We start from the raw sequence: 27583 nt of genomic DNA on the forward strand, positions 1-27583 counted from the left end.
GGGGTCCAGGTAGGGAGGTAGTTAATGCCAGAAGTGGGCTACTAAATGGCTGTGAAAGAGAAACTAGATTAAGGTAAGGTCTGTTACTTATTGGGTATGAGGGAGGGCAGAACTGACAGGGGAGGAAGATGAGCTCTGAGAGAGAAAGGTCTGACTCGGAGTCCTTGACGGTGGAGAATTCTGAGTGATGACCTGTTGGGTGATTGTGGTTTATTGAAAGGATAAAGAAAAGTATAGGAAGGTGTGAAAAGATGAGGTGGGGGTATAAGATGGTGATGGTGAACATCGAAGCCACCCAAAGTGACAGTAAGAGAGCAGAAGAAGAAGAGAAAAAGTGATTCCAGCACAGAAATCAAGGAACGGGGATTTTAAAAGAGAAAGAATGGAGTGATGTGTGTGTGGAGAGTGATGAGCCATTTACTTCCCAGTAGAGCAGAAAGGAATTGAGGCGTCCACTAAAGAAGGGTGCAGGGGACATGATATCATTTTAAATGTTTTCCAAGATTGAATTCCTGATCCCCTACTCATTTGCCTTCTCTTCCCATATCTCCCATTTCTACCACTCCTATGATAATTTTCCCAGTCTAGCTATTTTAAGAGAGATCATCAACATTTTTTCTGTTCATTCAACTTTCATTTATAAAGAATTATGAAGCACCTCATCTATGTACTGATAATAGGGCTACCCCTTCACCTACCGTGTCATGAAATCTTGCTCTTACCTTCTTTTCTTTTGGCCTTCTTCTTTTATTTCATCCCCATAACCATATCTCTAGACCAGATTCTCATAACCTCTCCATTGCATAACTGAAATTTTATAGACTCTCCTACATCCAGCCTGTCTTCTTTCCCACATCTGTTCCACATTCTATTGTAAGCAATTTCCCTCAAACACTGCTTCCATCACGTCATGTCCTGCTCAACACAACAGTGACTCCTTGTGGGTGACTTCCCCAAGTCTATACACTCCTCTTATCTGGCTTCCAAGCCCTCCAAGATCTGTCTCTGATTCTTCATTCTGATTTTAGCAGAGGCCCACTGATCTACTTAGACTGGTCTTCTCACAGTCCTCTGTCCATTCATATTTTTGTTCAAGCCTACTTTTTTTCCCTCCTAGAAGGCTATTCCTCTTTGTAAATCTCAACTCTGCCTATCTTTCAATGCCTGCAGTAGGGAATTTTCTGGAATGAAGGTAACCCATACTGATCTTTTGGTTAATCAGTATTTATGTGGTTTAGGATTTCATTCTCCACTAACTGTTTAATCTGCATCACCCCTTCAATCTGGGTTTAACTTCCCTGAGTGGAAGAACTCATGTTTTGGTTTTCCGAATCCTTCAGAAAACTATTTCTTATATATAATAATAAACATTCTTAAAATTGAATGATAGCCTATACTTCCTGTCATCAATAAGGAATTTTCTAGTTGGATTATTCCATAATATTGCTTGTTAAAAATTAGGGTTTTTTGATATATAAAAATCGAGAGAGAATCTCAATTTGGGTCTAGATATAAATGTTTTAAATACGACAAAGTTTTATTCTTAAAAAACAACTTCCTGGGCTTGTGTAATTATTGTTTGTGAAATATCATTGTTTTTGCCCCACCCGAATTTACTCTCATTCTAAGACAAAATTTAAGTTCCGTAGTAATATGATGAACGTCTATGAAATTGTTTTTCAAAGCAGTGATCTTTAAACCATTTAGCAAAAATACTTGCATTCCGATGGCGGACTGTCTTCAATTTACATTGGGCCATGTTTTGAACTCATGGGAAGAGGTACTTTCTCTTGAAGAGGGAATTAAACACTATTGGTATTACCATTTAGGCCAGTACCTTCATTTTTTATGCAAGCCTAGTTATTCAGCTGTTCTACAATCACTCTATATAATTTTGCCAACTCAAAAATAGTACAATGACATATACTATATATCTACAGCTTCAATGAGAAAAAGAAGAAGAGTTCGGATTATCTTTTTCCCTCCTTAGGAATTATTTTTCTTTAAAAAAAGCTTTTTTATGGGAAATTTCAAATATATACAAAAATTTGAGGAAATATTGTAATCAATTTCCCAGTACCAATAGTCCAGCTTCAACAATTACCAATCCATGGCCACTCTCTTTCAATATACCCCAACCACTCCCTCCACCCCATGCCAATGGATATTGAAGCAAATTCCTGGTATCATATTATTTTATCTATAAATACTTCAGTATGTATCTTCAAGATAAGGTCTCTTCTTAAAAAAAACATAACCACAATATCATTGTAACACCTAAAAAATTAATAATAATGTCTCAATATCATCAAATATCTGGTGAGTGTTCAAGTCGCCCTGATTATCTCATAATATGCTTTTCCAATGATTTGTTTGAATCTGGACCCAAAGGAATTGTATATCTTAAGCAAAACCCCAGAAAGCACCATAAATCTCTAATTAAAACTTGCTTCTTGCTAGTGAAACTAATTTAGGAAAAAATGATATCGGTTTATTATCAGTCAGTTCACATACCCACTCTGAGATTTGGAATTTTATGAGTAGTAGCATACGGTTCGTTTAAACAGCACTTTGACAACAGAATATAAAGGCAACAGAAGGAACTGTCAGGCTGTCACAGCACCCAGCACACTGCTCAGAAATGTACCTTCTGTGACTAACGTCTGTATATGACATAGAACCGAAACTCTTTAGCAATGCATTTTTTCCTTCCTTGTTCCTAAAAGGATTTGCGGTGACTAACTTGAAGCGTTAGTATTTGGCCACTAGCGTTATGGAAACTATTTATCGGTTTCTTATTTATTTTGTATTCTGCTGCTGGTGTGACAGCTTTTTATATCACATCATTTATGCACAGACAATGGGCATACACATAGCGACACATAAAACAGAGCCTTTTATATTTACATTAAATTCCCAGACTATAATAAAGACAGACCATCAAAGCACTGGGCATATGAGTTCACACAATTTAGAAAATGATGCTACACATGTTTCATATTTCTATGCTTATCTGGCCCAGAGAGTGTATTTTCAACTAATATTTGAGCACCACTGGGCATCTCAGGAAAATTCCTTGTCTTCCATTTTCTCCTAATTCTTTTCTAGGCTATGGCAAAAGTAAAATCAGTTGCACATGAGGAGAAGAGACATGCCCGCCTCATCCCCAAACAGGAAGAAGAAATGTCACTTGCCACTCATTTCCAGAAAGTATCTTGCGTTCATTAGCATTCGGCCTTGAGGTTTCAGCTCTAACTGGTTGAGAGAAGGAGAGAAATATCAGTCAGAATGTGAAACAAGCGCTGAATTTAATGACGTAATAACAGGTGGGTCTGGCGACGGCAGATTTCCAGTGCAGGGTCCAAGCACGGCCCCGTGTCACTCTACTCAGACATATTATCATCAGGAGAGCACAGCATCCATGAAGCTAGCCTTTCTCTTATTAAAACACCTCAGCAACTCATTAATTTTACTTGGAGATCAAAGCTTCCGTAAGGAAGAAACAAAATTCTAGAACAGATCTGATTTGATTTTCTTGCCCTGCGCTGCTCCTTATCTGAAGAGTAGTAACAGGGCAGATTCAGATCTTAATCACGACAAAAGAATTGCAGACACTGGACCAGCTCACTTGGGGAACAAGTAGGTCTTTTGGGAGGAAAGATAAACCCTGCTCTGAGGGTGCCTACCCACGTGGCCCTAGGTTAATCAGGTATGAAATGGGAGCAACGTTTTTCTTTCACAAGGAGAGGCTGTTTGGAAAGTGCTAGATAATCTACTAAGGGATATTTTAATTAGATTGATCCGAGAAGGGAAAAAAATATATTTCAGTATCGTTATATAGAGGGGACCAGAAGAAAGTGACATTTTAAGGGATGATGCAGGATATCCTGTGATGTGACCTAAGGGGAAAAACGGCAAATCTAAGACAACCTGAGCACTATTGCTAATGTACGAAACCGTAACACTGTATCGTTAATATGCCAAAAAGAATAAGAAGGTGACTGAAGCTTATTATTGATCATTACATCCATGGGTAACTAGAATAACTGATAAATGGTAAGAAGTATCAGGTGGAACCCAGGGTTGAATGTGAATTGTGGCTAAATAATTTACTGGCTGTGTGACCTTGTGCAAGTCACTCACCCTCAAAGATCTCTGAAAAACTGACATAACAGCAATACTTATGTCACAGTTTCACTACTATGAGAATTTTATGATAAAATAAGCTTGCACTGCTTGGTCAACTATAAATTCTCATGCCAGCTTAAATAGATTAATGAAGAGAAGTGCTTTTGACATGACGTATATACACCATTGTTCTCCAGTTTGGGGAATAAATAGTAAAGATCGAAGCAAAATAGAACTAGAAGAACGAGAGATAAGGGACTCATTCCCCAACGAAGTGGGGAAAACTGTGACCACAAAGATGACCACAAAGGTATCAATATTCAGGACTTAGTGGTGGTGGAGGAAATTAAACCTCCACTGCTGGAAAAACAATATCCATAGAAAGTCAAATTCTGTCACATTTTTGAGAGTAAATACTCGATAACCACTCAAACTGTTAAAACCCAGGGAGAGCAGAGGGCGAGTCACAGTGTGGTGTTTAGAAACTGGACGGTGTCTGCGTAGGTGAAAGGCAAATTTCAGAAAATAATAATTTTTAAATAGAGAAATTAATTTTAAGAAAGCAGATTTCAATAGAAGGGAAAATATAAGTCCCAAACAACCTGTTGGCCCTTACACACTATAAATAAAAGTAAACTAAGAAATGACCTTGGGAAAAAAAAAGCTGGAAAATGTTAAATGGTTGCTAGTCAAATGAGGATCTGAGGCTACCAAGTGCTTATGTCTAAATAACCCTAGAATGCAAAAAAGTGAAAAGTCTGATAAGAACAAAACCAGAAAAAGCCTAGGCAAGAAATCAAATGCAACTTGAAGAGCTAAGAATAGAAAGGCCACCTGGTCATCAGGGAAGCCTAACAAAAGGATTAACAACTTAGTTATCCCTCCACGAATTGAGAAAGAAATCAGATAGCATGCTACTTTAAAAAATTAGGGATTTTGTGACTCTTCTTTTTTTAAAAAAAATAGAGGCAGAAAGCAGAGAATAAATGGAATGAGGGAAAAACCGGAGGAGATTCTCTAGTTAATCTCTTCTTTCTCCTAGCCCAGCCACATGCTCCCATGGTTAGGCACAGTTACAGCCTTTCCCCCTCGCTTACCTGGTTTGTGTAAACCCTTCCACACTAAGTTGCACACCTGTGACATTGTCCAGTTATTTAACCTCATCCTATTTTCCTAAGCAGCTCCCCAAGAGGACTTCTGTTTCTATGATCCTCTCCCCTAGCTGAGTGCAGAAATGTGTCAGTAGACACATCTGAACACATCTAAGTGTGGGCAATTTTTCTTCTTTAAATCTTGGTATGTGTTTATCTTTAAAGATGACTTTGGTGACACAAGCAAAGATTTATGTAAATATATACTTTCCCAAAAAGTAATGTATTTTTTTGAAGTCAAAAATACAAAACTGACATGCAAATCTAGTTTTTAGGCTTATATCATTCCCATTTTGAAATCTGTGATTTGAAAATCTTTTGGGTGGAGTTGTTAAAAATCTGAGTTACAGGAAATAAGAAGCAGAAAGGAAAGATTCTCTCCTTTTCCATAAATGATATAAACATTTTCTGAGTTTCAGATCATTTAAAAGCAGTTTTGGTTTTTTTTTGGTGAGGAAGATTGGCCCTGAGCTAACATCTGCTGCCAATCCTCCTCTATGGGACACTGCCACAGCATGGCTCGATGAGTGGTGTGTAGGTCCACGCCTGGGATCCACACCCGTGAACCCCGGGCCACTGAAGAGGAGCATGCAAACTTAATCGCCACGCCACCCAGCTGGTCCCTAAAAGCAGTTTTTACTGGTATATGTTTTTTCATTTTGTGGACCCCAGAAATTTTCATTAGAATTTTTTATGCTTTTGTATTTTACTCTTCCCTTTAACATTTCTAAACACTTGCTACCAAAATGGTTATAACCTAAGTTTTCCAAAAACCTGGTGTGGTAACATGGATTGTGTATGACGTACTTTTTAGTACAAAGTAAACTAAGTGAATCCATTATGGCTAAAAATTATTTATAGGGATTGGCAAAGTACGGAGAGAGAAGACCAAACATTGAATGAGTATTTGCTCTATCCTTTCATTTAGCTATCTTCACTTTTTCTATCTTATAAGATATCTTTATCAAGATGTCTATGTGATATCTTGATAAACAGACAACAGTTAAGTTTTCAAAGTTAGGAGGAATTTGTGATATTTCCGAGCACATTTTGACAGTTATAAATCAATAACAGTTCTTCATAGCTTAAGAGACCTTCATCTTACACAGGAATCAAAGAGATTAGAATATGTCAGTACGTTCTATAGTCCATAATGAATAATCATCGTCATTATCAAGTCAACAATGAGTAAGTGGTAGGGAGTCTGCTTACTCAAGGCTGATGTATCATTATTTTAGGATGACACTGACATTTTGAGCTAGTCTTCCGCTAATATGGTACTTATCACTTAATGGTACATACACTGTAAATAAAGCTCACAGCTCAGATACTTACCCATATCTCCGTCTTCCCATTGTTCTTCCTGCATCTCTCGGCCAGCGAGTAGAGTTCAACGGTAGTTTCGGATATTAGGTCCACATTTTTGCCCTTCACGATGATCTGCATTACTCTCCCCTTGTTGATATGGGCATCAAAAGTGCTGTCCCAGGGAGGGTACATAGTTGGCTTCTTCTGGACATACATTTGCCCATTCTCTAGGAACAGAAAGATATGTTCTCATTACTCCTTTAGCTAGCTCCAGGAAATAACTCAATTCAACTCAACAACAGTGGCGCCCATTCCCTCTGCTCTCTAGGATATATAATTCCATTGGGAAGGCAAAAATAACATATGAAACAATTAGAGACAACATAGGACAGAATGAAATCCCTGGTCTACATGCAAGGTCACGTATTGAAACTTAAGAGTCAATCTGGACAATTTAGGCAACAAAAATCTGAGAATGTCTTGGACTGGCAATATTCTTTTCTTAGTCAATAGTTAGTCGCTTCACTTTGACTGTGAACACCTGAGCAAATAAAAAGCACTCAGGGGCTAAGCCTGGAATATTTAGTAGGATAGAGTGACCCAGACCCCATTCTTTACACATTTTACGCTTTTGTGCCTTTCAGGATCCTCTTTTGCTAATCTATAAAGGTGGACACATGCCTAATTTCACTGGCATCTGGTAAAAAAATAGACAATACAAAACCACTGCGTGTTCTTCTGGAAAGACACAGTAGCATAATTTAAGGCTCATAATAAGTGCTCCTTTAAGAAGATATTTAAGATTTTTGCATTTGACATAAATATACTAAGAGGCAAAACCTTTAAAATATAATGAGTCAGTATTTCTCTCTCTGATTCTCAAATGGGGATACATTTTACACGCACCATGCACCCTAAGCAAGAGCTAACAAGTAACAGAGGGAGGTGGTGTTCTTAATGCCTAGAGTCAGCGAAGCAGGCCAGACACCTGCCAGCGAGGAACACCAGGCGGGTGGCAGTCCTCGGCATGGTCAGTAGCAAGACCCAGGGTCAGGCTGATAAAGCGTGAGGGAAACCTCCCCAGAACCACCAGGGGATTGGGAAAGAGTTTACTAGTGGGATTAAGTAGTGTTGTCTTATCTCTCATCCATACTGGATTTTCTGTAGTATTTATTCTTTAATCATCTCAGAAGCAGTAAACTGCAGCTGTATCCGAGTGTTTGTTTCTTGTGATAATAAGCACCATAAGCAGCAGATTTAGCAATTCAGAGATGTTGAGAAAGCAAAAGGGAAAATTCTGTTTAAAGCAGGGAAACCAAGCAGTTCTGACTCCTGAGGGCCCTTCCTCTCCAGTCAACAATGCTGCGACAGCACAATCATTTAGCATTTGCTAAATTATTATTTGGGAGGTACACAAGGATTTCAATAAGCGGAAACTTCAAATTTTAGGTAAACCTGGCTATTAGAGGTACAAACTCTGACAATGTTAAGGGTGGAATAGAAGGAGAAGACTTTTATGGCTTGTTTAAAAGAAATTTCCCTGGAGATTGGACATTTAAAAAAAAAACCCCAGTGGCAATATTAATGATCATAATAACATTTTACTTCCACAGACTTGAAACCTCTCCTACACATAATTCTTTTCAACCATTTTCCATGCCCCCAAAAGACAGAAATTCCCAAGGCAATTTTACACTTTCAGTTGCTGGGTTTGTAATCATCCTTTTTAGGTGACTCAGGACTCAGGATCCTATCTAATGACAGTGAGCATGAGCATTTTCAAAGGCTCCCAGACCAACACACTGTGTGCCATTTGTCCCTGTTCTGTTGACTCATCTTGGAAAATGCAGCCTCACACCCCAAGATTGAAACGTATTTAAATTCTGTAGAAATAACACTTGAATTATAATGTTCACAGTGGTTTCTTTTCAGAACAAAACCAAAACAAAATCAAACACAAAAATCTCCAAACTCCACCGACCAACCTTTCGGAAGAACGAAGTCTTCCTTTCTGACAAGATCACTTGATCCGCATGGCTGATTAGACCAAGTTCAAAGGCAAGGCCAAAAAAAGAAGAAGAAATTTAAAAAGGGCTCTCAGGAGGCAAATGTCAGGGAGACCTGTGGTTGCAAAGAGAACTGGATCCAGGAGACGCATGAAGTCAGAAGCGGCTTTGAAAACTCAGACATTTTACACTTCAAAGATTTCTGTGACATTTGAAAGGTTTTAGATTGGGAGCAAGTGCCACTCTTACTTTTCACTAAACAGGAGAGAAATCTGGGCAGAAAGGAAATCAAGATGATGCAGACTGTCTCCTCAGCTTTGATGGACTCGCAGCGGCTGGAAGGCTGAAGTCAACCACAAAGCACAAGCCTTTTCAGAGAGGGAAAAGCCAACAGAATAGGATTTGGAACTCCAGGATTCAGAGCTGGAAACATCTAGCTGGAGGTTCTCAGCTTCTGAATCAGGTCCCCTTGTATCTGTAAATGTCACCCCCCAAGAGGCCTTTAGAACTACCCCATATAAAATAACACACTTCTCTTTCTCTCTGTCCCCAATCCTTTTCTCTCCCTTTTACCCCACCTTGTTTTTCTTCACAGCACTAATCATTTTGTTGTTAGTGTCATCCAGTCAATTCCGACTCCTAGCTCCCCTGTGGACAGCAGAGTGGAACCCTGCCCGGTCTTCCCATGCCATCCTCTCACCTTCCCGTGCTCTATCAGACAACGCTCCACTGCTGTTCATAGGGTTTTCACGGCCACTTATTTCAAAACTGGGTAGTCAGGTCCTTTTTCCTAGTCTGTCTTAGTTTGGAAGCTCCACTTGAAACCTGTCCACCATGGATGACCCTGCAGGTATTTGAAATACTGGTGGCAGAGCTTTCAGCATCACAGCAACACACAGCCACCACAAGCTGACAACCAACAGATGGGTGGTGTGATTCCCTAATTGGGAAATGAACCTGTGCCACACGGTGAGAGTACCGAATCTTAACCACTAGACCACTAGGCTCATTACTTACTATATTATATTTTTGTTTCTTGCCTCTCTTCCTCTGCTAGAATGGAAGCTGTAAAGCAAAGGCGCTTTTCCTGTCCTAGTGCACAGCAGGCACTCCATAAGTACTTTTTGTGTAAATGAACTGTAATGGCTCCTATCATTACTGCAAATCTGGATGGCGGTACTCATCCTTCTCTACAAAGTGTCCACTAAAACAAGTATATGTAGGGACACAGAGGAAGGTAGTGAGGCTGGGAAGACCTGGAGGTGTAAACTTCCTCTTACCTTTCCTTCAGAAAGTCTAGAAGCATCTTAAAATACAGAAGTGGGGATTAAGGAGAATGGAAGCCAGTTAAAATGACCGTGGAGAGATTCCCAACAGAATAGGATGATTTTAATTGAATGATCTAACTTGGAAGACTGTCACACTTTCCCCCTCACCGTGGACTGCCTATAAATATTTAAATTTGACAAAACCTGACTATTCTTTCACTTATCCAGGGTCTTAGTAAACATAAAAGTAAGTTTTCTGAAATTTGGATTCTAATGGCCAATTACATATTCTTTGTAACATTCATCTAAGCTTAGCCAAAGAAGCAGTAAACTGTCTTTAAAGTTGATTGTAAGATTATGCAGACAATCTATCTATATTCATTGAAAACAACCAGGCTCAACAATATAGGTCCCATGTTCTATTTCAGCTCACTAGTAGATTTTTTTGCCCTATTAACTCCTCATCCAATGTCCTCAACCCATTTCTCCTTTCCTGTGTTCCCTCTGTTTGTGTGGAAGAATGGTGCAGTGAAATAGAGCATGAGGCAGGAGACCTGGGTCTATTCAGAGGCTGTCACTAAGCCCACATGCCCTCAGCATCAGTCTTCCTGGGCATCAGCTTCCTGAATTGTAGAAAGATCCTGGAAGGCCTTGCTTCATGGTTCATAGCAGAGGCTTCCTCCTCCTCCCCCACCTCCAACACCCACTCAAGCTTACCTGATTCAACATATTCTTTGACAAGCACAGCACAGTAAGGGTTAACGGCCTCTCCCTGACACGGCTGGCAGGACCCACAGTCGAAGTTGGACAAACCAATTCGAAGAAATGGCGACATGGTCGCTCCCTGCAATGTGACAAAAAACAAATGCTATTTGGCGGCTAAAAAATATATTATTTTTTTAATAATAATATATTTAACCGTCCCCACTTAACCAGTGCTTTATCACTGGCAGCCAGAGCCTCGAATGGTTCAACTATCCATTCAAACTAGTGCTTTTACTTCCCCTTCTGCAAAGTACATTATTGGGCTCACCCCAAACCACAGACTGACTTGTCAAAGAAAGAGGCTTTCTGGAAGTCTGCATTATTCAACCTCGTGAGTTAGGACAATAATTCCACTCTTAATTTAGTGGAGTTATGTTCAATAGTTGCAGAGAAAGGCAGAAATTTTCTAACATTTTATGTCTTCTATTATTCCAGTAGGTACCCAGGAAACTACATACAGTAATAAGAAAACGAGTTTATAAAGAGTGAGTCTATTTTAGTCACACCAGTTAAATATGATACCACCAAATTCTTACATGGGCTATTTATGTGTGTGATGGAATTGGCTCTGGACGTTTAGCAGCTGATCTCTATTTACTTTAGACATTTTCAAGAAGGTCTGCTTTCTTCACACTCAGATATATACACATGTGTATGCATGTATAGACACACACGTATGTACATATACACACACATGCGTAAAAATAAGCTTTTGAACATAAACCACTTAAAAAACCCTAAATCACTGACCATCATAAAATAGTGCTTTATTGTGCAAGGATAAATGAATTACTTCATAAACACCAAATAACTAATAATTACATTTTCTTAGAGATATAGGTGAAAATCATCATAGTGTTGGCTACAAATTCCAGGATCCTAGTCTGATCTTCATCTGACATTCCTTCCTTGTCCTTGTTTGGCCATGGCCTCAACTAAACACCTTTCTTATTACCTACTTTTCCATTAGGTCCCATTAATCTGAAACTATCATTTGGAATTTAGTGGAAAAGTTACTTCCTTGCTTCTTCTGTCTTCTTGAATGCTTTCTCCTCATGAATTTTCCCAAACTTTCTTAAGTAAGCCAAAGATAACAAGAACGAAGCATCAGCTGTCTTTTCTACCTTTGTTTAAAGGAGGAAAACTACTCGAATAATAGAACCCAGATGTGAGAATCAATGACAGACCTGGAAATCTTGGGCCCCTAATCCCGAACCCGGCAGAGCCATCAACGATCGCCTGTCCTCTGGAATGCTGGCAGTCTCTGGGTATTTTTTGAACCTCTAGAGAGACAAATTAGGGGCTCTTGACAACTGCTGTTAATTTCATGGATCTTAAGAAAGTCCCAATTTCCTGCAGAGTTTAGCACGTTTAACTAAAGGATATGGTTATGGAATAATCATGACTTGTTGGGTGTCCTTAGTCTCTGAAACAATCTATATATGTCACACTATTGAATTGGCAGCTAGACGACTTCCAGATTTGTCTTTAGGGGGCTCCCTTTACCCTCTGAGCTTAGAATTCTTGGGCAGCAGCCCGGCTAATAACGAAGAATTCTCTGGAGAAAACTTCTTTGAGATCCCCCTTTTCCTGGGCCACAAAGGTCTTTCAGACAAATCTGTATTTCTTCACTAATGAGGAAAAACCACCAAGAACTATCTTCATTCATGAGAGTATTTACCACATGAGGGCTTTTTGTAGATTTCCTCAATACAAGTAAAGGTAAGCAATTCATTTTGATTTGAGCCTGGAGGGATCATTGGCTCATAGAGCCTGAGTTACAACCACTCTGAACTTTAGTGACCGATGTGTCACTCTGCTATTTCCAGGCTGGGCTCAGAATGAGGCAACAGCAGCTCAAAAGACACCTGGGGACACCTGTCTGGGGAACAGACAGAAGCCTCTCGGGTAGCCAGGGTTTCTAGGGCTGTATGGAAGAGGCTGCAGGGGACCCCTTCTCCTCCCGAAGGTCTTGCTTAGACATCAGCTGTCTTCTATTTCATAAGCCATCCAGGTTCACTTGCCATTTCACCAGATTCACTTGCCCTATTGAGGATTTTGACAATTTACCCAATGCCTGCATGTGTCTGAAGCCAAGCCACCACCTCTCTTTCTAAAGATCTAGCCCCAGTGACATGATCTGACATTTGACGTCTAGAAGACAGAACTGGCATTTGTGCCCTTAACCAGACACATCGTCCAACAAAGCCTCAAGCTCTGGAGTTTGTTTTTAAGGCAAAAGGTAGCATTTTATTTTTGAGCTACTCAGAACTTCTTCCCCTTCTGTAACAGTAATAGGTGATCATTATGAAATGAAGAAAATACACAAAATTGGTAAAAAGGACCTCATAGTTCCACCAACAAAAGCAAAATCACTGTTACTATTTTGATGTATAGTCTCTAGTCTGTTTTAATTAACAGGTTTTGTGTTTTTGTTTTACATGCTGTGTGTATGATTACGTTTAACTCTTTAATGTAACATTTTACCATAAAAATTGTCCAAGTTACGACATCATCTTTGTAAGCATCCTTTTAATTCTTGCATGGTATTCTGTTGAAGGACAGCTCCAGGATCTGCCTTACTAAAGTCTTATGGTTACACATTTAGACTGTTTCCAATTTTTCCATAATAGAAATAATGTTATGCTAAGCACCTTTTTACTATTTTTTTTTTAATTTAGGAATATGGCATCAGACTAGATTACTAGAGTAATACAATATTACTAGATCAGATGATATTACTACTTGTAAGGTCTGATACATTTAAAGAACATAATGAGACATAAAGGCAAAGATCTAATGGGAAAATATCTATGGTAAATGTAACAGACAATAAGTTAGCATCATTCTTACATAATAAGTATATACACATTTGTAAAGCAAAAAGCCACTACCCATGACCCAAGTAAATAAGTGGTAATGACACAAACTATACAAATTCAAACAACGTAGTTGCACTAGTTATATGGAAAAATGTTCAGCCTTGTGAGCAATTTAAGAAATGCAAAATAAAACTATATAATTGCATTTATGTGCCATTCTTGAAAAGACAAAACTATACGTAGAAAAAAATGAGTGGTTACTGGTGGTTTGGGTAGGGGACAGAGTATGTCTATAAAGAGTAAGCTTGAGGAAGTTTTTGGGGAAGATCAAACTGTCTATAACCTGATAGTGGCAGAGGTAACGGAAATCTAAACTTAAATTCCTAGAATTATACACCAAGAACAAAGGCCAATTTTACCATATGATAATTTAAAAACCAAAATAAAAAAAAAAGGCTTTGGCATTTCGAGGCATGGATTATAAATATAGAGGTTATATAGATAAAATACAAAGGATATACATTAGGAAACTGGGAATTCATATAATAAAATATTAAATTAAAATCTTAAAGTAATCAAAAGCAACCTCAATTTACTAAAGGGAAATCGTCAAAGCCTTAAAAAAAAAACAACAATACAGCTTTTACTCTGTAGTATTTAAGCTCTTTTGAAACTTTGCATTTTGGTGCAAATAGCTGAGAAAAAAAACATTAGAATTTGATAATGCATTTTTTTTGAGGATCCATTAATATTCAACTCTTAATTTAAACTGTAATAATAAGAAGAGTTAAAATATTTAAAACACAAAATAGAAAACAATCATCTTTTCCCTGTGCAATTAGCAAATATTTTTGAAATGTTCTTACCTGACACTGGCAAGGACAATATGAATCATATACTTTTATACAATGCTGTTTGGGGTGTCAATTTCCATAATCTTTTTGAACAGACACACACACATATACACATATACACGCACACACGTATATATGTGTATCTCAAGAGCCAAGAAGCTGTGCAACAAGCATACGAGGAAGAAATTAACACGAAAGATTTTGTGGGCTGGCTTTTTGTGCTCAGAGCTGATGGTAAGGGAGAAGGGGGATTTCCCTGGTGCTAAAATAGAAAGGAGAATTGCTTGTGTACAAAAATACATGCCCTGGAATAGCATCTATCAGGTCTGTCCTCCCCCAGTCTCCTGCGCAATTTAAGTCTCACAAATCTCCTCTTTACTTGCCATTCACGATGGTCTCAACGTTTACAACAAACACTGTGCGTAGAAGACAGACCGGCCAGGCTGCTTCTGACAGCGCAGGGGCCAGGTCCCTCTACAGACTTCTGTCTGAGCAACAAAATCACACATTCAATTCTCCCCTGGCCAGCTCCTGGGACCCTCCACCTGCCGAGTCCCAGTGACTCACTGTCCTGTCTTCTTTTATTTCACCAGCTCAGTGACTGGTGCCATGACTCCTGGCTTAGCACTCTGCTCAGACGTCATGCCCCACAACCAATTTGCTTTCCTCCTTCCCCACCTCCTCTCCCTCCGTCTCTGTGGCCTTAGATTCTGCATTGTCTCTTGTTTGAGGCATGGCAGCAGCTTACCCCGTCTCTCTATCCAGTCCTGGTCACCTCTCATTCCCAGTCAAATCTCCCTACTGCAGGCCACAGTATCTTTCTTAGGATCGTGCAGATTTCTCCAAATTGTCATGTTGTTTGGTAGCTCTAGGCTTTTAGTCACACTGCCCCTCTCCCTGGAATGCCCTCCTATTTCAGTTCATCCTCCATCCGTCCCCACCCCCACTTCCTCATCTTTCAAGTTCCTGCTCAGTCTCTACCTCCTCTTTGAAGCCTGTCTTCGCTCTGCCTCTATCATCCTCCCTGCAGCACATCATGGTGGGATTTACTCGGCCCTCCAGGTCCCCATGGCTCCCTGGGTCCATTTTGAGACAGCACTTGTCATATCTGTTTGCCTCAGCTCTGCTATTTCAGAAGTCTGAGTGGGGCAGATCCTGTCGCTCCCATTCTCTGTCTTTGTGTCTCCAGCTCTCAGCTCCCAAATTTGGGGGACACAGTAGAGCCCCACCAGGATTTCTCCTACTTAATCCTTGAGGTACCACACAGACTCAGAAGAGGAACTGACTTAAGACTACAGAAGTCCCTCTGGTTTCACCTGCGATATCTCTAGCAAACCCCTCTAGAGTGAGTGAAGTGTGGGATTACTTACTCGACGCTAGCTGTGATCAAAGGTTTTCTCTGTTACCACATTCATTTGGACATTAAGGTCAGCTACACGGGGTGGGGGACAAGACCAAGTGCTGGCTCTCACATGGCCATAATTCTCTGTATCGCTTTATAGATTTACTGGTTCGCGTCAGTCTTCGCAAACCAGACTGTGGGCTCTGAGAACAGGGACCATGTCTTGATCGTCTATGCTCCTCCAAGGTGGGTCCCTCTGTTGGATATGTAGCAGAGGCTCAATGCCTTTTTGCTAAGGGACTTAATTTTCAAAAGCAAGATTTTACATAATCTCTTCATCTTCACGCATTTCTTTTACTTGCAAGGGTTTGCTACAGTCCAATTAGGCAGCAGACAGTTATAGAGGAAGTCAATTCAAAGGAACTGTCCCAGTCATTGTTACAGGCGGAGTATCGATGCCATCACGAGCTCAGCTGTAGGGGTCATTTAACCTCTTCAAGCCTGGTTTCTCGTTTGGAAAATGGTGATGATGCCATTCCTCATCTCAGAGGGCTAAGGGGATGAAATGGGCAATTACATAGAGGTGCTTAGAATAGGGCTGCACATGTAAACTCTCAAAAAATGTTAGCTATTATTATTATTATTGCAACTCTTATATATTTCCTAATGAACTTTCTTGACTTTTGGTGTGTACCAAAAAGGGACAAGAAGAAAGGAGAAATAGTCTTTTAGGAGCCTATCTGGGCTGAATTATGTGACCTTCCTCTGTGCTCCGCCACCGAGCTCCCATAAAACCCCACATATATCTCTCCGACAGCATTATTACGGTCTAATAGAGTCATCTCAGTGCCTGCACTTATCGTGATGAACTATCAGTGTGTCCATCCAGTCTTCTCTGCTTTTGCAATTCCAGCTGCGCAATATCATAATATGTACTTTAAATTTAAAAAGAGCCTTCACTCTTATGAGCTCAGTGTTTTCACCTTACTTGTGATCTCCTCTGTCTTTAGCAGGTAGCTATGATACAGGTCGATGGTCAAGGATAATTGCTCAGCGGTGTGCTTAAGGTCACACACTTCCAAGCACTGAACCAAGAAGTCTGGTCTCTTGACTCCCTGGGCGCTGACTCATCTATTTACCTAGACTGACTTCCCTGCCACAATTCAGACCTGCCATACACCTTCACAGTGATGTCAAGGATTGCCACCACATCACAAAACCTGATGGGGAAAAATCCAGAGACATAGAAAGCAACAGAAGTGTGATATACTCTCATCAGCTGCAAAATATCAAGAATTCTCTTCCTCGGCAGCAAATGACATAAGAATGAGCCTACTTTAGATTTTAAAAAATCTGGATGCATCTGTATTGCTATAATTTAGTTGGAGATGTCTCAGTGACAGAGGGAGATTCTTTCAGAAATAAAGGAACAGTGCTCATCGCTACATCAAAACCTCTAACATGTAGAAGAGAGAAGACAAATGAATCAACAGTAAACTTGAGAATGAGGGAAAAAGCATTCAATCATTTCCAAATGCATCGGCTCAGCAAAAGTGCGGTAAATTTAACATCAGTTTGGGCAAGTGTTGGCAAATGAAGCTATACTTAGAGCTTTTACATTTCTTGATGAGATAGGAAGGTTTCTTAGGTAAAAGCAACATATACAAAATAAGCTGTAATAAAAAATAACTTGTCTCTCAATGTGCACAAGAGAAAGAACTAGTGAAGGATCACATAGTTGGAAAGTGTTTTATCTTTTTGCTAAGACTGCTACAAAGTATCATAATAAAAGAGTCAGGTTAAATATTAGCCTCTTGCCCTCAAACAGCGTCTCACAAGTGAAACAAAATAAGAAGTATGAACTGAAGATAATATTTTAAAATAACCCCTCCAGGGGCCGGCCCAGTGGCACAAGCAGTTAAGTGCGCACGCTCCGCTGTGGCGGCCCAGGGTTCTCTGGTTCGGATCCTGGGCGCGCACCGATGCACTGCTTGGCAAGCCATGCTGTGGCGGCGTCCCATATAAAGTGGAGGAAGATGGGCACAGATGTTAACCCAGGGCTAGTCTTCCTCAGCAAAAAAAGAGGAGGATTGGCAGATGTTAGCTCAGGGCTGATCCTCCTCACACACACAAATAATAATAAAATAAAAATAAAATAACCCCTCCAGTATGTGGTGCAATGACAAAGGAAACTCTAGCCTAGCATTTGACTAGCTGTTAGAACCACTGAGGAAGGGAGATTTGTTGACAGAGCCAGTGCTGCCCTCCTACCTGCAAACATTAACAAGACCCCCCCCCCCGAATTATGGTATTGGTCTGAATTATATCCCCCCAAATCCATATGTTGAGCCCTAAGCCCCCATGTGACTATATTTGGAGATGGGGCCTTTCAGGAGGTGATGAAGGTTAAATGATGTCACGAGGGTGGGGCCCTGATCTGATAGGACGGTGTCCTTATAAAAAGAGGAAAGGACACCCAAGCTCACTCTCTCTTCTCCATGTGAGGACATGGTGGGAAGGTGCAGTCTACACGCCACGAAGAGAGGCCTCATCAGAAACCAACCCCAACGGCACCTCGATCTTGTGCTTCCAGTGCCCAGAACTGTGAGAAAATAAATGTCTGTTGTTTAAGCCACCCAGTCTGTGGTTTTCTGTTATGGCAGCCTGAGCTGGCTAATATAACACACCCCCCTGCCCCACGAAAAAAAAAAAAACAGTGTTGAAACATTGAAATATAGAAAACAAAGCACCTGGGATGACATTATTAATATTCTGACACTAATTTTAATGTGGGACATGAAGAAAGAGTCAACTAAAGCACAGCTCGGATCAAATTACACGAACACTCAGGAAAACCATCCTAGTCCCTGCTGAGTGAAGTCATGACTTCTCAATCTGTTATTTAAAACACTCCATGTGTCGGCTTCGACTTGCCCTCCCCACACAGCACGTCTTAGCAGGAGCCCCAGCCCATCTCGCATTCTCTGCTGAATACACTCCAACTATCCATGTCGATGGCTGTTCAAGCCATTCCTTCTGTTTGCAATGCTCTGTGCACCTCCGCCCCTGCACAAATGCCATCCTTCATCTTTCTCATCTTTCAAGGACCTCACTTATGTACTGCCTCACTCAGAAATTCTTTCCTGCTCCCCACGGGAAGAGGAGTGATTTATCTGATGGATGAGTTTTAGAAAAAGAAAGTGTGCCTGCCCGGCCCAGCCCCCTCCTCTCTTTTGGGGGAATCTGCTGACTTGCAGAGAGCATGTTTTTCCATTCTCTTCTCTGCCATGCCATAGGCAGGATGGGGCCATCCGCCTCAGTCCTGGGAGGGTGGCCATTGTCCAGCATCGCCTACGACCCAGTGAACAACAACCAACCTCTTTGCTTGAACACTTCAGCCATCTCCACCAATCCAGTCTTTATTACCAGTCAAGCGGGCATTTTTCTTCATCTCTCTGACTCTTGGTCTGTCTCCCCATTTGTTCCAAGCACAAGCATAGTCCAGAGGAGTTATTTATTGGATTCCCTACAATTCACAAGACTTTGCCAAGAGCTTTACATAGCTTATACTACTCAGTTTTCTCACCACACCCATGAAGTAGGTATAATTAGCTCCATTCTACAGATAGGAAACCCAAGGCTTGAGTGGGCGAGCAGCTTGCTGAAGGTCACACAGCCAGTAAGTGGGAGAACCTGGATTCCAGCCCTGGTTGCTAAGTGTCTCCATCCCAACTAGTCAATTATCTCTTGTTAGAAAATGCCTTGTAAGGTTAGGTCATGGAGGAAGTGAAAGCATGGAGGTTCCTCATAGATTGTTTCCAGTCTCTAATTAGAAAGAGTCTATCAGAACCGCTGGCACAGGCTTTCTCTGCCTACCTGCCTCATTACCTTAGGTACTCAGGTGGTGTTCCTCTTTGTCAGTACCTCTGGTTTGAGGATCTATCCTTCTACCCATGACCGTCATTTGAAGAGTTAGGAGCAGGTAACATAAACAGTTGAAGTTTCTTGGAATAACTTAAGCTGTCTTCTGGAGGTGAGGTCAAGGCTGCTGACCTGGGTAATTTCCCCAGGATGTCATCAGTGTGTGCTGTCTCACCTGAGAGCTTTCTCCATTCATGCCATTCCTGATGGCTGACTGGGATCAGGGAGGATTTCTATGGCCAAAGTCTAGAACAAAGCTAATGCTTCATGTAACCTTGGAGCATCTCAGACTCCTTGGCACTATTTTCTAACCACAGTTAGAGTGGTCACTGACTGAGTCCAAGGATGCTGCCTCAGATAGGAAGTAATTTAATTTAAGGCTCTGTTCATGGTGTCAAAATTTACTCTTAAAAGACAATCTTGGGGCTGGCCCCATTGTATAGTGTTTAAGTTCAGCACGCTCCATTTCAGTGGCCGAGGTTCTCGGGTTCAGATCCCGGGTGTGGACCTACGCCACTTGTCAGACATGCTGAGGCGGCAATCCACATACCAAATAGAGGAAGATTGGCACAGAGGTTAGCTCAGGGTGAATCTTCCTCACCAAAAAAAAAAAAAAAAAGACAATCTTCACCACAAAAAAAGAAAAGGGTGAGGTGTTGGACATATTAATTAGCTTGATTGTGGTGATTATTTCACGATGTATATGTATATCAAATTATCAAGTTGCACACCTTAAATATATCCAATTTTTAATTGTTAATGATGTCTCAATAAAGTTGGGGAAAAAGAAATAATTTCTCTGTGCTTCTACCATCTTATCAACCCAGGAGCTCTAATGAGACCCAGAGTGCTCTGTAATCTTCCTAATGCATTGGAGGAAGAGTTCTTCTTCTACCAGGCAGGTGCCCAGTGAGAAAAAGCACACCGCGTGAACCAGGGACCTCAGATGAGAGCCGGGGCCCAGGCGCCCTGGCGAAGGGCGCCTGGACTGAGAACGGGAAGCTGAAGTCCCTGTACACAGAGTCCATTATCCTCCGGCCTTGGCCTGGCCGTGTAAGAGGCATGGAGACACAGCAATGGGAGGACACGTGGATGAGCTCACAGGTGTGCACACGAGACCACCGTGGTGTAAAAGCCAGCTTTTACCAGCCGCACAGTGTTCGACAAGCAACCTCATCTCTTTGTGACTATGTCTCCGTGCCTGCAACTTGGGGAAAATAACAGAGCCTCTTCATAGAGTTGTCATGAGGATGAAATGAATTAATTCATGGGAAATGCTTACAACAGTGTTTGGCGGAAAAGGTAGCTCTTATCATATGGGACTTTTCCAAAGTATACTTAGAAATTCTCCCTGATGATAATTAGTTACCAATGATGGCAGTTTGCTCAACGGATTAACTGACATGGCCTAGCATACACCTAAACTGCTGGCTAAGTAAATGAAGCGACAGGCACATCTGTGTTTTGCCATTGCTCAATAAGCATTTGCTAAACCTGCCTACGACGTATAAAGCACAGTGCTGGATATAAAACGTGACATGGTTCTCGTTCTAAATAATCCTTGGGACCTCAGAATGGGGTCAACCACCGTCTAGAGGGGATCAAAGAAGGAGGTTTTGAGAGCCTGGACTTACTTTCTTGCCCTTTTATCCTGTAAATAAAGGGACGCAGCCAATTAACGTGGACTTGGCGTTAGAGACCGAGAAAACAAGAAACGGTGAAGTGGGCTGTCACTTCGGGGACACCAGTAGCAAAACACGCCTGTCCTCCCAGTGCTGCTTGAACACCACACCCCACTTCCTCTGAGGGTGTGTGACACTTTTCAAAGAAAATACAGTATTTGGTAGTATCACCCCACAAGCGGAAATAGCAACGTTCAGTCCGTAGATGAACTAATGGTTTTGTTCAGAATAATATGCACGGAATCCTGTGTGTGCCAGCGACCACAGGCAATGCTGCCCTGAGTTACTGCCCATCACTGCTATTGACTAGGGGACAGGGTGACCCGGGGATGGGGACAGAAGGAAGAGAAGGAGGCAGAGTGGGGGTCAGACAGCCTAGGGTGGATGTGTGCGTGTAGGTCTAGGTGAGTCACCCACGTCTTGTTGCACACAGAAATGTCCCCAACTTAGGAGAAATGAGTGGGTTGTAAAAGCATGTTTGTAATTAAACCTTAGGATCCACGGAAACCGTGAAATGAGATCTATTAGCCCATTAACTAACCTATGAATCTGTTGATTCAGAATGAGGTCAAAATCAATTTATAAAACTGACCCCCTTCTGTCATTGTTCTAGCTTATGAGATCTTCTACTAGCTTTTTTTCCTGCGACATTTCAGATTTATCGAGGGTTTAGTAGCACATTTGGGGTCTAATTTCTCAATTCAAAAACTACAAATTACTCTGCTTCTCAGGGAACACTAGTTTTACGCTGTGAGAAGGGAACATCTGTATTCTCAGCCGTAACTGCAGGGGACACCCAACACCCCGCAAGATGGGAACCCGCTAGCTCAGCGGTTCTCAAAGTGTGGTCCTGGAGGACCAGCCACATCAGCAGCAGCATCTGTGGGGAACTCTTTAGAAATGCAAATCCTCCGGCCCCACCCAGACCCACTGAATTTGAGACTATGCAGGCGGGCTCAGACATCTGGGTTTTAACGGCCCTCCACGTGACTCCCTGCACACTCAAGTTCGGGAAGGGCTGCCCTTGAGTAAACCCCACCAGGCCAGGCTGTGTACTTTTCATCTTTATTTGCTCAGTAGCCAGCACAGCGCCTGGCAGTCAGGTGGTTGTAAGCATTGGCTCTCAACCAGGGTGATCTTGCCTCCAGGGACATTTGGCAATGTCTAGAGTCATCATCGGTTGTCACAAATGGGGGGAGACGGTGTGAATGGCATCTAATAGGTTGAGGCCAGAGATACTGCTAAACAACCTACGATGCACAGGACAGCGCCCACAACAAATATGTTAATGGTGCTGAGGTTTAAATAAATATCTTACATGTGGTGAAGCCAGGAGAATTTCCCTTACCCATTCCTCACTGTCTCTCATCACTTCCCCAGGTTTAGAGAATTCTAGCCCCACAAAGAGAAGGGACTAGTGGTCTGTCCCCTTTAACAGATGAGGAAACTGAGGCTCAGAGAAATTAAGGCAAGTGGTCCAATCCATCTAATTAGTGGAAGAAGTGTTACTAGGACCCAGGTCTCCCAGATCCCTGTCATTCATCTTTGCACTGTGCCTTTATTTCACTGTCGTGGATATCACTCGGCGAGGAACAGGATTTGAACAAATGCTTGCTTTTCCTTCTGCACAGAATATTAGCACTGCTTATACCCAAGACTGTGTAAACCACCAGATTTCAGACCCTTGGCCAGCTCAGACTTAACATTCGTGACATGTACTAATTTTGGTAATTTTGAACAGGGCAGGAGCCTCACATGCAGGAGCCAGGCATTCAGTTAGTGAGTGAACCTAGCTAACTGTTGATTATTCATATTCCAGAGGGGGCTTTTCTGTATTCATCATATACATATAAAATGTGAAGATATTAAACACTTTGCTTCCTGGAAGAAAAAAAATGGTAAAAAGAAAAAGAAGTACTTGATTATGGGATATATCTCTTGCAAATGCCAAGCTTTGACTTTACGTGGTGAATTTTTAGTGAGCAATTAAGATTATTTTGTGATCAGAGCCATTGTTTGAAATGTTCTTCAGCCTATTCTTACAAGACAACAATCTCTTAAGAGGACACCACAGCATTTTGTAACTGCAGTTTCATTGTTCTCCAGATAGAAGGTAAGTGGAATGAATAGGGATCTTCATTTTAGCAAGGAATGCATTATAGTGCAGCGGCAAATAACAAGTAAGATGCATAGAGTATTTGACAGTTTACAAATCGCTTTTCAGAGATGAGGGTAATAAAGAGGTTGCTAGTCCTAATAGATACTAGAAATTGTTTTTGATTTTTTAAAATTGGTCCTTCAACCCAGAGTTTGAGAAGCATTATTCTACGGTACCTATTTGTATCACAATACTTGCTAAATTACAGTCTATACTAATTTTCTATTTATCTTTTTATATTCCTCATCTCCTCCTTCCCCGCACCCCCCGAATAGAAGCTCTGTGATTTCAGAAGCAATGTCTAGGGTTTGTTTTTTAAATAGACTTTATTTTTTAGAGCAATTTTAGATTCATAGCAAAATTCAGCAGAAGGTACAGAGATTTCTCATTTAATCCCTGCTCCCACACATGCACAGCCTCCCCCATTATCAATATCACCTACCAGATGATACATTTGTTACAACTGATGAACCTACATGGACATGTCCTCATCACCCCAAGCCCATAATATACATTAGGGTCCACTCCTGGTGTTGTACAGTCTATGGGTTTGGACAAGTGTATAATAACATTTATGCCCCATTATAATATCATACAGAGTCATTTCACCACCCTAAAAATCCTCTGTGCTCCATCTATTCATCCTTCCCTCCTCCCAGCCCTAATAGATACTAAAATAAAGATAAATAATGGAAATAGTGTGGTGCTGTCAGCAGAAGAGTTGAACAGATCATCAGAACAAAATAGAATACTTTGAAACAGATCTAAGTATTTATGAAAATTTTGTGTACAGTGAAGACAGTATTTAAAGTCAGGGGAAAAGGAAGGATTGCTTAATAAACGGGACTGTGCCCAGTGGCTAAAACCTACATTAAAGCTAACATCAAAATAAAATTCAGATAGATTGATGATATTAATGGAGAAATAAAATTTCTGAACTGCTAAAAGTACTAGATAAATAGATTAATGATTATATCCTTTTGGAATTAGGAAGGACTTTTCAAATGTGATACCAGAGATGAGCTCCATAAAGGAACACATTTCTACACCATTTTATCTAAAAATTTATGTGTGTTAAACATTAACGAAGTATAAGACATGACAAACTGGGAGACATAATTATAAAATTTGTGGCAAAATATTAGGCAAATACGTGAAAAGCTCTTAAACATCAATAAAAAAGAAAAACGATAATTTAATATTACTTGCCTGATAAAAATAGGCAAAGGCTAAGAGCAGGCATTTTACAAAAGAAATATAAAAGGTCAATAAAACAAGAAAAAAGTTCAATTTCACTAGAAATAAAAGGAATCTAAATTAGCCAGTTCCATAATCCCTTCTATGCAATTCTAAAATCCAAAAAGGTCTGAAAATACAAAAAAAAATTTATTCTGTCGTGCAAACTGATTTTGTAGCAAAATCTGATGTGAGCTATTTATGGTTTATTTATTCCATGCAACATAACTATTCATACTCTCCCCTCAAGCACACAACTTATTGGGAATATTTTGGAATATACTGTATATAACTTTATTTCCTTTATAAAATACGAATTCTGAAACAGATCTGGCCATAATGGTTTGGATAAGGGATCTGCACAATCTTTATGGAAGAAAATATGTATTAAATGACTTTAAAACAATAAGGCAAGTATATGAAGGTATATATACAAGAATGCCCATTGCAGCACTGGTTAATAATAGTAAAACCAGAAGCAGCCTCAATAGCCAAAAATAGTATATTGTTTAAATATATTATGGCAAATAACTACAATGGAATGTTTTACAACCAGTAGATTGTTATTCACTAAAATAAAGATATTTATAGGATATAGTTAAGTTAAAAAAGAGATGTACTAACCATCCTGTGTATAATAGGACCTCATTTAAAAAGATATGAATTTATATGCATAAATCTTAGTGAGAAAAAGTTTGGACCAAAATGTTGTCTCTGGGTGGACCAGATTTTAGATGGTTATTTTTGAGGAGTTTACAATTCTGACTTTTCAAAACGATCCTGTATAACAAAAAGGGAAAAACGTTTTTCATATACCGACTCATTTTTCACTGCCAACAATTTTGTGAAGTAGAATGGATGGTTCCCATTACACGGAAGGGAGAAATGGATGTCTGTTGAAGTCAAGACTTTCTTCAAGGGTACAGAACTCGTAAGTGACAGGGCCTAAGACCTCCAATTCCAAATCTAGTCCCTTCCACTGCACAGCCTCTGTGCACCCCACCCCAGGGTACCAGCTGGCATGCAGTCAGATCCCCAGCTTTGATGACATCTGGTAATTGCACAAGTCACTCTTTTAATTAATGCCAATTTATTGGAAGTTTAGTATGTGGGGCAGTAATGTAGACATATAAGCCATAGCTTTTGATTTCAAGAATCCTCCAATCCTTGTAATACGAGATTCCTAGTTTAGAAACAACAGTGGTCCACCACTTCATTAATCAACATTTCAGATCAGAGGATATATTTTTTCCCGTAGAAATGTTACCCATGATGCTGAATCCGCATAAGCACATGTTCTGGAGTACTAAATAGTCCTATGAAACCACCTACAATGGATTTACAATAGTTGCAATATATGTACTAGGAAATGCCTCCCAACTTCCCTTTCGGGGTTTTAGGAACACACCCTGGGCAAGCTGTGGCAGTAGGATCATAGATTCCTCTTCCTTCCTCCTAAGTAGTGGCATCAGGTCCTTTCTCCTGCTCCAGGTTGCCTGAGGGGCTCCCATGGCTGACGGCAGTGAGAAGTCAGGGCCCAGGGAAAGGGCTGTGGGAGGTAGGAGTGGGGGAGATGCACCCTGCACGTGATGCTGAGCATGGAGAGCAGAGGTGAAGCGGGAAAAAATGATGGATGGCATTCCAGGTAGGAGTGGGATTGAGACACAGGGCAGTGGAGAGTGATGCCAGAGAAGGCAGAGTAGGAGACAAAGGAGGATGAAGGCAAGAAGAGGACCACGTGCAACTGGTGGTCTCCAACAAAGGGCATGTGAAGGTCGGGCAGCCTACGGCACAAACCTCGCCACCGCACAGAGACTGAGAGCTGCCTCCAGGTCTGTCCCCTTCCACTTCCTGGCAGCTGAACGTGGCCAAGGGCAGGTGAGCCTAGCCGATGAACTTCCAGGCTGGGCCCACCTGCCTGCCACTGGCTACAATACTGAGGTGGTGGCCTTGAATCACCGTGGTGATGCCCTCGAGCCCTGAGCCTGGACTCTCAGGTGGGAGAGGGGTCAGCTACCTTGTTTAGGCCCCTGTTATTCTGGAGTCCTGTGATAGCAGCCAAACACATAGACCAACGAATGCCACGCCTCACCAGGCTTTAGTAAGAAACACATAAGAATATAACTGAAAGAGTTTTCTGAATGATAGAGAATTATCCTAATAACAAAACAGAGTTTTATTCTTATACTCTAAAAAGTCCTCCGCCTCCCCCTGCCCCATCCTTCCTGTCCCCTTCCCCCTTCATTCTCTTCCAGACTGACCAGCCAATTCTCCCTGTCCTGCTCACAGGAAAAAAAAACAGGATGTGACAATGGTAACCAAATGAGGCATCTGGTGTCAGTGTCCTGACACTGCCCCCAAACTGACAGCACAAAACAAACCCCAAGTACCTTCTGGGCAGAGATATTTTCCTGAGGTTTAAAAATTTGAAATTCAAATTTGTTTGCCCCTGGGGGAGAACTCTGGGAGAGAAAGCAGAAGGAAATGTGTAGTGTACCTAGTACGTCTGTCATGCTCTTGGGCTGCAAGAGGAGAAAGGCTGAACTCTGGGGGTACAACCCCTTCCTCCTTGAAATGAAACAGAAACCTACCAGATCTTGGAAATACCCCCACCCTGAATTCTCAACGTCTCCCAACCTAGGGGCTCAGAGCGGAGTGAGCACAGGCCAGGCTTGTCAAGCTTAGGGGACAGAGAGAGGCAGGTGCTGGAGCTCATGGGTGGGTGTGGAGGAGAAAGGATTGAATGCTCCACTTAACTCTTCACTGTGGGCATTTGTGAGTGGCTGTAGGGAAGGGGGAGATTCCTTTTCTTCAGTACTTTTGTTTGTTTTTAAAACTAACATTTCATCTTGTTCTGAAAAGAATTGAGAGCAATAAACTATTTTGTTAATCTGTGCCTCGGTAGGGAAATAAATGAGAATGAGGAATAACAAAATCTGATA

At 41.1% G+C, this 27583-nt stretch overlaps 1 protein-coding gene across 1 annotated transcript in view; it reads right to left on the reverse strand.

The window, feature by feature from the left end:
* PRKCQ (protein kinase C theta) overlaps positions 1–27583 on the reverse strand; it is a 128419-nt gene that overhangs the window by 74223 nt on the left and 26613 nt on the right. The window contains exons 2-4 of the mRNA XM_058532380.1: positions 10579–10705; positions 6615–6814; positions 3195–3255 (exon numbers count right to left, since the gene is read on the reverse strand). Coding sequence (XP_058388363.1) covers positions 3195–3255; positions 6615–6814; positions 10579–10696 — 379 coding nt within the window. The 5' untranslated portion in view covers positions 10697–10705. The remainder of the gene's footprint in view (positions 1–3194; positions 3256–6614; positions 6815–10578; positions 10706–27583) is intronic.

Source organism: Diceros bicornis, chromosome 36 (genome assembly GCF_020826845.1).
Source record: "Diceros bicornis minor isolate mBicDic1 chromosome 36, mDicBic1.mat.cur, whole genome shotgun sequence".
Taxonomy (NCBI): domain Eukaryota; kingdom Metazoa; phylum Chordata; class Mammalia; order Perissodactyla; family Rhinocerotidae; genus Diceros; species Diceros bicornis.